The sequence below is a fragment of the Pteropus medius genome, unplaced genomic scaffold, assembly GCF_902729225.1.
Source record: "Pteropus medius unplaced genomic scaffold, Ma_sr-lr_union100, whole genome shotgun sequence".
Lineage (NCBI taxonomy): Eukaryota > Metazoa > Chordata > Mammalia > Chiroptera > Pteropodidae > Pteropus > Pteropus medius.
Genome location: NW_024344370.1, coordinates 10,897,711 through 10,911,398, shown reverse-complemented (window position 1 = coordinate 10,911,398; position 13,688 = coordinate 10,897,711). Strand labels below are relative to the sequence as shown.

General features: G+C 32.0%; 1 protein-coding gene across 3 annotated transcripts in view; it reads left to right on the top strand.

Moving 5' to 3' along the window:
- SGTB (small glutamine rich tetratricopeptide repeat co-chaperone beta) overlaps window positions 1-13,688 on the top strand; it is a 42,419-nt gene that overhangs the window by 13,155 nt on the left and 15,576 nt on the right. For all 3 annotated transcript variants that reach the window (XM_039870074.1, XM_039870073.1, XM_039870076.1), the window contains exons 4-5: window positions 2,454-2,523; window positions 4,940-5,039. In XM_039870074.1, coding sequence (XP_039726008.1) covers window positions 2,454-2,523; window positions 4,940-5,039 — 170 coding nt within the window. The remainder of the gene's footprint in view (window positions 1-2,453; window positions 2,524-4,939; window positions 5,040-13,688) is intronic.

The following is a 13,688-nucleotide window of genomic DNA, read 5'->3' as shown; positions in this document are numbered from 1 at the left end:
TGAGACAGCACTTGGCTTTACTCACTCTTTAGCTCCTGTCACTGCTGTACCTAGTACTGAAGAGATCAGAACTTTTGTTATCTCCCAGAAAGTTCAAATTGACTTTTACACTGTTTAAACAGAACTCTTTTTTCCTTTTGCTATTTTCTCTCTGATTGTATTTAATTGTAAAATTTTGTTGCTTATTATTTTTAAAATATAGTTTTTTGAAACTGGCTCCATAGTATATCTGTACAGTATTGTTTGTGGTATCAATCCTTTAATAGTCCTTTTCAACAGCTGTGGCTTCATTACATATGTGTTTGTTAGCAGAGTAGGGCAGGGAAAGTCTAAAACTTGTCTGAAGCAGCATCAAGATTGTTATAATTAAAGAAATTGTCTCTCCAAGTGTATTTGGTTGTTATATTGGTCATTTTATTTTTAGATTACTGCTTTTCTGTTTTTTCTCCCTAATTTATATACTAAATGGATTTATTCCTTTTATGCAAAGTAAATAACACTCATCTCTACACTATGACCTGCTCAAATGCATTTAATTCATATGAGAATTCATTTTAAAAGTTGTAAGACTTTGGCAATTTTAATAAACTAATTCAGAAGGATTTAGAAGACAGCATGGATTATGATCCTTTTTTTTTCCTTTTTTTTACAGCTTAATCGAAATAGACAATTATTTGCTCATATTTACAGTTCAATGAGTTTTTGCAATTATAATCGGCATATAATAATATATGAGTTTCAGTTGTATAGCATAGTGATTGGAGATCTATATGACTCACAGAATGATCATTCCAATAAATCCAGTACCCTCTGCCCCTTAAATATTTATTATAATATTATTGACTATATTCCTTATGCTACACTTTATATCTCCATGACTATTTTGTAACCATCCATTTGTACTTCTTAATCCTTTTGCCCTTTTTCATTGAACCCCCAACTACCTCCCATCTAGTAGCCCTCAAAATGTTCTCTGTATCTATGAGTTTGTTTCTGTTGTTGTTGTTGTTGTTGTTTATTTTGTTCTTTAGATTCCACATGTATGTGAAATCATGACATTTGTCTTTATCTGACTTACTCCATTCAGCACAATACCGTCGGTCGTCACGCAATATCTTTTCATAATCCATTTTTCAATATGCCATTTTTGTGACCCTCAAAAGTCACTTTTTTTTTCATGCATAAACTGCTTAGGCTTGTTAGAAGATTTGAAATAGAAGGAACCCTAAAAGCAAGTACTGCAGGACAGTGATGTGTCTTTGAAGTACACTTATATCCTGAGAGACTATAGTCAGTTTTAAGTAGTGACTTCTACTTATAAAGGTTCTGAAATTGATTCTATAGTTTTTTTATCCTAATATTTTTAAGTTTAGAAAAACTATTTGGTAGAGAAAGATTTTTTTAAAAAATAAGCAGGACTCATATACTTTATCAGTGATTTTGTATTTGTGAATATTTGTGTGTAATTAGCAAAGTATATTTCCAATGTTAGAGCTATCAAGTTTATTGAAACTTTAGTCAAGAAAAAGGTAATGGTGTTTTTTTTTTTATAAATTCAGTACATAGGTATATTGGCTACAAATTATGCTTTCTTGAAAACTGTAGACTTATTTATGAACTTCAGAGTCAAATTTAAAAGTAACACAATTTTTAAAAAGATCTGTCAGAAATGGAAAAGTACACTGTGTTCTCAGTGTCACTCAAGGTAGTTCTAAATTTTCATTTAGTTCACAAGCGCCTTTGGTTTGAACATCGTTGATGCAAAAGAGGTTTGAAGATGATAGTACGTGATAAAAACAGGAATTTTATTTTTTTATCTTCTGATAAAATTAATATATGCACATTGTTTAAAAAAATTTGGACAATATTGAAAGATCTGAAGAAGAGACTGAAAGTATTACCTCCAAATGTTACTACTGTTAACCTTTTGCGTACACCTTTGCAGTCTTTTTTTCAACCTGTATATGTGCGTATGTGTGTGTGCAATATTAAAATAACAGAATCATGTAATAAATGCTTTTTTTGGTAAACTGTGAATTTGACTTAGTAGGTATCTCTTAGGATCGTAAACATTATGTTTCAAAATTTTCACTAATATAAACAATCCCTTGAACATATTTCTATTAATATTCTTTCTATACTGATTCCATATTTTGTTCATGAAAGATTTCTAGGTATAGAGAAAGCAAGTAAAATTTTTTTTGATTCCCAGTGGCCCATTACCTTCTAGAAAAATTCTATATATTCATATTTCTAATAAAAGTATATGAAATAAGTTTCCCCCTATTTTTTGCTAATGCTATTATTATTTAGGTATTAGATTTTAGAACATGGAATTACAGGTGATTTACTGTAATATGGGTAATTCATTATTACTTTACTTATAGTTCTCTGGGGTTACTCCTAATGTGGCTAAATGGAAATATATTAATTTTAATTTAATTTAATTTCAGAATGATATTCTGCCTCTCTCAAACTCAGTGCCTGAAGATGTGGGAAAAGCTGATCAATTAAAAGACGAAGGTGAATATTTTATAGAAAAATTACTTATTTAGTAAAGCTTTCTGAAACTGAAGAAAATGACTCTTGTCAATCAATAAGATTCTGGTTCACACTGCCATGACTGGATTGTCATAATTTCATATGGCATTTGTGAAACAGAGATGAATGTGATAGGGAAGAAGCCTGAAAATATAGAACAACTTGTGGGTAATATAGGTGTTGGCTTGCTTCAAGAGAAGCAGATCTGTCATGCATAAAACTTGCAAAACAAGTAACTTAAGAGTGATGATTTGTAACTGTATTTGCCTTGTATACTCTAGGATCCCAAATTCTTTTTTATTCTTAATCAAAAGATGAAAATAATTTTCAGTATTATTTTAACTTTCATATATTTAGTGTTTTTGTGTTCTTTGAAATTTGTTAATGCATATATATGTGGCATTTGACTTAAGTATTTATTAGCTAGCACATTTGGTTACTACATCATTAAAATTTCTAATAGTGACTATCGAAGCATTCTTAATTTTAATAAATAAGTTACTGTTGTGTGAAAACAAATGGCCATGGTAAATTGTCTAGCATAGGGTATGTCTGGGCTGCATGGTACACTTATCTGTGTTAATCAAGTCTTCTAGTCAACTAGTACCTTCCTGGAAGCTTGCTTTCAAATATATTTTGTATGTTTTGCTTCTGAAGAGATACAGTATTATCAGGTGAAACCAAGGAAGGGTCACCGTTGTTATTCCCTGACCCATAACAGAGGTATAGGCATATCTGATAGGATTGTTTTAATAATTAAGGGAGACAATTTTATAGGAGAGTACCATGTACTATAAAGTGCTGTACGATGCTCATATTTCTATAAATTTCTAAATATTAAATATTTTGTTAATTGAAGCTTTTTCATCCATATAAATGTGTATATATATTATGTACATAGACATTATGTATCTATACATTTGAGGTGATTTACAGGAAAAGACATACAATAGGTTTTAATAATAATAATAATAATAATGATAATAATAATAATAATAAAATGCCACCCCAAGACAAAATGACCCAAAGCAACAAGGAAATTCCAATAACCCAGAAAATGTAAATCTTTTTACATCGAAGAAGCAAATCTACTTAAGTACTTAGGCTAATGTAGTTAACTAGGTGCTCAATCATAAAAGCTATGTAATCCTTTTAGTTGTCTCAGAATTTTTATATTCATTTCTTTTTGGGGGTGTGGAGAAAAATTAAAATTTTTAACTTTTAAAAAAGAGACTTATTGAGCTATAATTCACACACCATGCAATTTACTCCTTTGAAGGATACAAATTCATTGGTTTCTAGCATATTCATAATTGTGCAGCCATCACCATAATTATAGAACATTTTTATTACTCCTAAAAGAAACTGTATTCATGAGCGGTTCCTCTTTGTATTCATTTCTGATTCTCGATTTGCAGTAACTTTTTATGATTTCAGATGCTTTTATCTATCTGCGTTTAATTTAATCTTCCTATTTCTGTTCCCTGCATCCTCTTTCTGTCATTAAGTAGCTAATGATCTGTTAAAAAATAAGACTAATAGCAGAGCTTCTGGTTTAGGGATAACTGGAAGGAATAATAGAGGCTTTTAAGATGTAAATCTTTCCTCCTAATCCTAGTGTTTTAAAATTTTTAATTTTTAACATTGGTTCTTAGAAGTGAGCAGGAAACTTTTTTCTGCTTAATGGAATACGAAAGATAGCCGCAAGAAATCCCTTATTTTCCTGAGCAGTTGTTAATCTCGTTAAATTATAGCAGTGTATCTGTAGATGCTCTTCTGGAAAATCAGTACCTTGTAGACTAGCCATGGTGTCCAAAACTCTGACTTTCTAGAAATTAATCTTTCATAATCTCCTTCTACAAAGAATCTATGTATAGAAGGGATAGCACATAAAAATATTACCTGTCAATAACATACAAGCATGAGTAGCTTTACCAGCTTATCCACACGGCAGAGTCCAGAGGGCTTGGTTGCTCAGCAGATGTATAATTTGACAGCGAAGGAGTGCAAGACCAAGTCCAGACTAAGGTGGTGATTATGGAGGGTGTTGCACTGGGATGGGGTGGGGCCACTCTAAAAGGAAGGAGATGAAAACAAAGAAGGTGAGAAGAGGTTAGATTTTTGCCTTGAGATAATCACAATTGTGCATTTACTCACTAATTGAAACCTGAATTTTATAAGATATACAGACATTATTTTTTTTAATATTCTGCATTGTTAAAGCACACTGAAGGCTAAGGAATATCAGCTCTATAGTACAATATCAAATTTATCTCCTCTGTGACTGAAAAATCATGTTGTTGACCTTTACATTACTATAGTTTCTGTGATTAAAATTTCTTTCAGACTTTATATTTTTCCTATATATTGTACTTACTATACTTACTGATTATTTTAGGAAATAACCACATGAAAGAAGAAAATTATGCTGCTGCAATAGATTGTTACACACAGGCAATAGAATTGGATCCAAATAATGCGGTTTATTATTGCAACAGGTAAACTGGCACTACTTGTGGCATTATTTGTTCTAAAACATTTGTATTAATAGCTCTGAAGAACTGTAAAATTGATTTATTTAGAAAGTTTTGAAAGTTCAGAAAAGTATAAAGAACAAAAACAATAATCTCATAAATTTACCACTAGAGGTACCCACTGTTACAAACCTGTTGGCATATTTTATTCGATGTAAGTGTAATTAATTTTAGATTCAGCTTTATTCACCAGGCATATCAAAACATATTTATCTTTTATTGAAATCCTTCATAAACATTATTTAAATTTATATTAATTGGTCTATTATTACTTCTTAATCTTTGTAATATTTCCAGCTTCTACCATTGTGGCTGGCAAACAAACAGTGTTTTTTTACTAAATGGATAGATGTACCTTAAGTTACTTAACTGTTGACCTACTGGCAGACACTGAGGTTGTCCACTTTTTTTCAATATTATAAAGCTGCAATGAACATCTTTGTTTCTAAAATTATTTTCTAATTTTTTTTTTAGACTTAAGATTTGTCCTTGGAAATGCACTCAGGAGGTCTAAATATAAACATTTAGAAAATTGTTGATGCATATTGCAAATTTATTCGTTTCTTTGAAATATTTTGAAAATTAATTTCTTCTCTATGAGTGAGTGTATCTGTTTTTACCTGTTTTACACCCTTATCAGCACTAAGTACTTGAATTATTATTTATTATTGTTAATATTATTATTTTAATAGTAATTGTCCTAATTTATACTTAATTACAGGTTGGACAAAAACGTTGGCCATTTGTGGTTTTTTTCCCCCCTAAATTATCTATTTGTACCTGTGCTAGGCCTTACTTAGCCTGTTTGATCTTATACTATTTCTTTCTTTCCTCGTTCTGTCCTTTCTAACAGGGATCTGACCCCTAAAGGCTGCATTTTTCAGGCTCCCTTGTCGCCTGAGTTTTGCCTGGGTTCAGCCATGGGAGTTGCTGGCAGGAAGTTAGAAGGCAGAAAGAAGGGAGAAGCTGGGGTACTTCTTCCTTCCTTTTTATATCAGGGTATTTATCCAGCAGGGATTGCTTCTCATCCTTATCTCCAGCTCCCACCCAAGATACATGCTGTGGTCCCAGATTTTGCCAGGTGATGTTGGGTTCTGGACTTCTCTGTTTTAGGGAGTAATGACTTCCTGCTAATCTCTGGATTGTTGCACAACCCGTTTGGCACCTCAGCTCTTCTATCAGCTGAATTAATGAATTCCCTGCACTAAATTATTGTTTTAAATATTAAAGTTCCAATACAACTGTCTGCCATGATGAAAATGTTCTGTATCTGAATTGTCCAGTACAGTAAACAGTAGCCACAGTGGCTGTTAAACATTTGAAATATGGCTAGTGCAATTGACAAACTAAATTTTTAATGTTTAATTAATTTAAGGTCAATTTAAATTCATTAATTTAAATTTAAATAGCTGCATGTGTCTCATGGCTACTATACTGGACAGCATAGCTCTATATTAAAGATACAATCGTTTTGTCCTAATTGCACAGCTTATTGTTTGCCTTTTAATGTTTTTCATACATAAAAGTTCAAAATATTCGTATAGAAAAATCTGTTTTTTTTTTAAATTTTACTCCAGTATTTTTAGGCTTAAAGCGCTCCCCATTTATAGACTTGACATGCATAGACTTTTTCCTTTACATTTAAGTTTTATCATTTTAAGCCTATTTTGGTGACTGATATGAATATTTTAACCAATCTGAAGCTTTTTATAACAGAGCCTTATAAAAATGACCTTCTATTATATAGCAAGTTGTTAGATTTGAAAGAGAACTTTAAGTTAGTTTGGTCTAATCTTTCATAGAGCTATTCTTATCGTATTTAGGGTATTTATACTCTTCTGAGATAATCCCTTCTTCCTGTACCTTTCTTTTGTGGTTTTATATGTTAGAACAGTCTTCGTTATATTCACACTGAATTTCCTGTAGCTTCTCTCTGTTAGCTTTATTTTTATTCTGAAGAGCAATTATAGAATATGCATGTTTCTTCTTTTTTTTTTTTATCACAGTATCTGACATTTTGAAGTTTTCTTCTACATTCCTTTGAGTTCCTATCTCCATGTTAAATTTTTATGGCTTTTTCAGTTATGTCTCAGATAGTGCAGCTTTAAGTCTTGCACTTTTGCTTTTAACTTGTTCCAGTTCACCTGTATCTATTACTGTGTACTTCCTAGAAGTTAACACAGCATATCTGGCATTGGTCTGAACGAAAGTCTTGTAGGGCTCTCATTTAACCTACTCCGAGATAACATAATTTGTAGCATAATTTAGTAAATTCGTATTTTGCTTTTGGTTTTTTAAAACTCGTCTTTGTTTTTCACGCATTCTTGGTATCCTATCATTCAATCATACATTCATTTGACAGTTTCTTGCCAAACACCTGCTATGTACCAGTGTTGTCACTGGAGGTAAACTTGGTTGTCTGAATTCAAAGGCAGGATCTCCTATCTTATCCTTGTAGAATTTTATCTTGCTACAGTCTCTCACTTATATGCCTCTTAATCTCTTTGGAATTTGTAAAGGAATGTGTTTGCTTTTGCCATCCACAGCCTTGATAAGACTGCTATTACATTATGTCAATTATGAAGTCAACTGAGGGAGCAATCATAGGGAAGTAGTTAAGAGCTGGGTTCTTTGGATTCTAATTTCTGGCTCTGCCACTCACTACCTATGTGACCTTGAGCAGATTACATATCAATACTTCAGTTTCCTTATTGGTAAAATGTGGATAATAGTATTTACCTGATAGGATTGTTGTAGAGATAAAATACTTAATATAAATAAAGTACTAGGAAAGTGTCTAGTAAAGAAGGTTGTATACTGCAGTAGCTATTACTATTATTTTTTGCAATCTGATGTTTTTTTTTTTTTTTGCTTTGATCAGAATATAAAGAGAATCCAAATTATTGGGTCCAAATATGTTGTCAATTGTCTTTCTCTGATGTACCAGACTGGTGGGGTAATCCTATTAAAATATAAAGGAAATTATGTTAGTTTGCTAGGACTTGTTCTGAATTAATTTAGTGTTATTTTCCTTTTTTTATTTGTCTGTAACATTTTTAATGAAAATTTTCAAAATTGAAGTTTACAGTGAATACTCATACTCATACATAGATTTTGCCATTAATATTTTAATACATTTGCTATATCCCATATTTATTCATCTTTCTGTGCCTTTCTGTTCATTATTCATTGTATTTTTGATGCATTTCAAGGTAAATTGCAGCCATCGGTACACTTTCACCCTAAATACTTTAGCATGCAAATCATTAGAGTTCAAAATTTTACATTTTTTTCTTTTGAGATAAAATTTATATGCAGTAAAATGCACAAATCTTAACTACTTTTACTGAGTTTTACAAATGCATACACCCATGTACCTCAAAACCCCTAGCAAGATATTGACCAGGAGGGGTCAATTGTCTATCTTTAGAGTCAATTGTCTAAAACACTTATCAGAGGAAACCATTGGTTTTTTTTTTCCCACCATAGATTGTTTGTTCTCATTTAGAATTTCATATAAAAGGAATCATACAATACGTACTCTTTTGTGTGAGACTTTTTTGCTCAGCATAATGGTTTTGAGATTAAGCCATGTTGTTGCATGTATCAGTGGTGGTTCTTTTTTTTTTTTATTGCTCAGTAGTATTTTATTATTTGAATGTACCACAGTTTGCTTAGCCATTTCCTATTCATGGTCACCTGGGCTGATTTTAGTTATTCTTTTTTGTTTTGTTTTGTTTTTTAATTTATAGTTATCATTTGTATAAGAGTTGGATTCATATGGATTTAGTTGGCCATACTGGAAAACTACATTTTCTTTCTTCACAAAAAATTCCCTTTATTAATCCAGTCTAAAAATCTAGCACAGAAAAACAGAAAAATCCATATAATTTGGAGAGAATGAATTCCCCAAGCTGTGGTTTTATTTGATTTATTCAATGTAATTAGATGAATATGTATAACGTTTTAATTTAGCATATGAAATATTGAAATACATTTAATAGTGTCACAAAATGTTATGACCAGATAAAATTTTACCCCCAAATTGCGTATTTGTAGAGAACAATAAATCATACACCTTTAACTATGAGTTTGGTAAATCTGAGCTTATATAAAGTAGTTATTTTTAATGAGATTAAGGTTCATTAATAAGGTTCATTAATAATATGTCTATTAGTACTATATTAGAAGAGATTCTTGGAAATAATATATGCTTGCTTTTCACTTAATTATTATTAAGAAATAAATAATTATACATCTCTTTTGCATTTAAATAGTATCTTTTTCCCTGAGTTCAGTAACAGAGCATGCATTTAATATTAAATAATTAGAAAACTTTATTTGTATATTTGATATACATTATTTCTTTTAGGCTCTAGCTATAAACATCTCAGTAGCCTGTAATCTTGCCAACTAGCCCTTGTTATTTTTCTTAGCCAGTTGGCTGCCAAGAGTTGGAAGCTCACACTTGCAAAGCTAAATCTTCCTTTTGATATTAATTTTTATAGTTTTATTACTAATCAAAATATTGTTCAACTTAAACTCACTAGGATGAACCAAAGTTTTTTATAGAAGTCACTTTTTTATATGTTAGGAAATGATCAGTTGGCACATTTCTTAAGCATGAGTCTTTCTCTTCTAGTGTTTATCTTCTATTTTGGATCCTAATGATGTTTTAGACTCAGCTTAGGCACTAGGAAAACCTAAGTCTTTCCTTGAAAACCTGTTATTTATTTTTGCTTTTTTCTATATACCTAGCACTTACCACAATTTGTAACATTTATATAAGTTATCATATATTCTGCCTTATCTTATAGTTAAAGGCATACTTATTTTATTTCTTCAGGTAAAGGGCCGAAATTGGATCTCATATCTATTTGTATATAGAATCCATTACTATTACTATAGTACCTATAGCACTATGCCTCACAGGAGTTCATCCAATTTTTGCAGAATCCAAGGACTATAGAAGAAATATAAGAAATTTACAGTGATGTTGAAGTGACCAAGCACTCACATTAACACTTTATACATAAAACAACAAATGATTGAGTATAGGTCTAAAACATTTTCAAGTACTTCATAATATGAAATGGTATTTCATATTAAATTAATTAGTTGACTATGTCTTCTGTCCCTAAACAGTATAGTATTCTTATTTCTTTTGTACAATTTTGTTGCTGAGTACATTACTTTACCCATAATAATCTCATGTTTCTGGGATGGTTGGATGGTTGAATGACTGAGGCAATGAATGGCATATAAGATTTACGAGAAAGAGAACGAGCATAATGGAAAGAATCTGGAAGGCCTCTCATGTGATAGGGAATTTGAATTGGAGCTAGATTTGATGGACAGGTAGAACTTGGACAGACAGAGGAGAGGGCAGGGCATTTTAGATTGGAGTGTGTAGTTTACAAGGCAAAAGTAGGAATCATCAGGGCATTGTGCCAAGGAATGCTAAAACAGTGGGGTTCTGAGAAAGATGGAAGCAGAGACCACATTGTTTTGCATTTTGTTTTCTTTCACTTCCATAAGCACCATGTAGTCATTAGAGTCACTGGGATTTGAACTTGGTTTGTGGAACTTGGAGCTGAATCTCAGCTTAGCCACTTACTAGCTATGCGTCCTTGGGCAGCCACTTAACCTTTTGAGCCTCAATTTTCTCACTTATAAAACAGAGATATACTAACCACCTCACAGGGTAGTTGTGAGGAGTAAATATATATATATATAAAGCCCCTAGCATAGTCTTAGGCTTTCAATATCTGTTTTTTTCAAAAACAATGTAATTCCTAGTTTCAAGAACAGGTTTCGCTGTAATTTATTTATGCATAATATATATAGCATGGGAAATGTAAGGTACCTGTGATTTTTTTTTCTGCCTTATTTTCTATATTTAATATTCATGCTCTTGCTCCAACAAGCTGAAGAAAGCAAGAAGTTGTCTGAAAACATGGTGACTTTTAACTCTATTGTTCTACTGGAATTTCATTAGTTCTGCCCTGATAACCAGACAGCAGGGGCAGAGAGCAGACCACATTGTTATTCAGTTCAGACATTGGAAAGTTTGGCTTCATCTCACAAGAAATTCAAATGTAGCCTGACTTCTCTTCCCTTTCCTGGCCTCAGAGGTTCAGTCCCTCTCCTCTTTCTTTTATGAGCCACACAAATAAGCTTCTATCCTAGCTCAAAGTTTGTGATCTAAAGCTAAAACTATCAAGATTGAAACAGTCATCCTCTTCCCTTCCACCCATTCTTCTCTCTGGGTCTGAGTCTCCCTGCTTTATTCCTTGTTTTATTATCAGTATCCGAAGCCAGGGCATCTTCCTCTGTTTCCTTTTCCATATACCTTCAAAATAGCTCATTTGTTCCCTCTTCCTTTTCCATCACGACTCCCTTAGTCCAGGTTCTTAACTTTTGCTAAACTAATGGCTTCTTGTTTCTATTTTTACTCCCACTCGTCTTCTGCCAAAAGGATCTTTCTAAAGTATGAAATTAATCATCTTACTCTTGCTTTCTTCTCTAGTTCCAGATACCTACATGATTGAATTTAAGCACCTGAGTATGATACATAAGCTCTTTTATAATTTAGGCTCTTTCTTTTCTTTTACTTTATTATCTTTACTTTTCTTCCTACCTCATTTCTCTTTTCTCTACTCTCTATGCATATGTAATGTGAAATTCACGGACTTCTTAAAAATACCATGCTGAGACATCTCTGCATGCTTTTATGTACTCTTTCCTCTGCCTAGAATATTTCTACCTTATCTAATTGCTAGTCATCCTTCAAGATCCTGTTAGGTGTTGTTTCTCTTAGGAAGACTTTCTTCATTTCTTCTCTCTTCAACCGCTATGCCCCTCCACCCTTCCTAGTCATGTCCTATGGAGTGGTGCTGCCCAATATGGGTAGCCCCTAGCCACATGTGGCTGTTTAAATGTAAATTAAAATTAATAAAATAAACAATTCAGTACCTCAGTTGCACTAGCTTATTTCAAGTACTCTTTAGTCACATGTGGCTAGGGGCTATTGTATTGGATAGCACAGATAAAGAACTTTTCTATCACAGAAAGTTCTATTAGACAACTCTGCATAGGGTTAACCAAACTTTTCTATGTTGTCCCTTCCTTTGATACTGCTATTGTACTTATCATACTGTTTATTTATTTACATATCTATTTCCCTATTAGACAATGAAAGATTGGAAGGCAGAGATATATTTTCTCATCTCTGTATATTTGGTTTTGAGTTCAGGGTTTAGCACATTATAAGTGTTCAACAGAAGTTTGCGTTGAATTGATTCAGTGAATTTTAGAGGGAGAATTGCCTCAATTTAAGACTTCTAATGGTGAAGCAGTCACATGGGTATGTATTTAATTTAATTAATTTAATTTATTTAAATATATTTAATTTATATTTAATTTATATTTAATTTATATATATTTAATTTATTTAAAACCTATTTAAACTTACTGAAAGAGCAATACAATGAAGACCCATATACATGTACCCTAGAGTCAGTAGTAATTAACATTCTGTCATGTTTATTTTCCTTATCTCTTTTTCTGTGTCTCTCAATGGGTGTGTGTATGTATGTGTGTGTGTGTGTGTGTGCGTGTGTGTATGTTTGTGTGTGGGTAATTATAATTTTCTTGCTGACCCTAATTATTGAAGTTATATCTCCTAAGAATAAGGACATACTCCACATAACTATCATATCATTCACATGTAAAATTAGCATTAATATGGGAAGTTCTCCAGCTATCCCCCGAATACCTTCAATAGCTATCTTTGGTCCAGAATCCAGTCAACGTTCATGAATTGCATGTTGCTATGTCATTTTAGTCCCTTTTCATCTAGAAAATATCTCTGCCTTTTATGATTGATTGTTTTTCATGCCATAGACTTTTTTGAAGAGTTCAGGCCAATGATCTTATAGAATGTGCTGTATTCTAGATCTGTGTGTTACTTCCACATGATTAAATTTAGGTTAAATTTTGGTATAAAACCTTTATAAATGATTATGTGTACCATAAATTGCATTATATTAAGAGGCACATATTTTCAGGCTGTCCCATTAATGATGTTTCTAAGTTTGATATCTTAGGGTGGTGATCACCATTTCTATGATTCCTCTTGTAATTAAAAATAATCTGTGGGATCGGATCATGTGAATATCCTGTTTACCAGCAATCTTCTATTCAATGTTTTATCATCTGTTCATGATCTTTCCCTGAATACATTGATGGTTACAAAATGATTTTCTAATCTTGCCATTTCCTTTACATATATTTCCTCATCTATTTCTGTAAAGAAGAGCTTTCTCTCCTTTTCCGCTTTCCTCCTCCTTCCCTCTCACCCAACTTTTTCGAGTATAATTACGGACTCATGAATTAAAAAAAAAAATCACTGGTCAATGTGTTATAATAAATTACTATATAATTTTCATACTTAAATTATTTCATAGTTGGCTAGTGGGAGCTCCTTTAAACTGGCTATATGTGCTTTAATATAACTTCATTTGGTTTTGAACAGTCTTGCTTTCTAAGACAACAAAATATCCCAGATTTGCTTTGTACTTTCTTGCCTTAGATGTGGGCTCAGCTATTTCT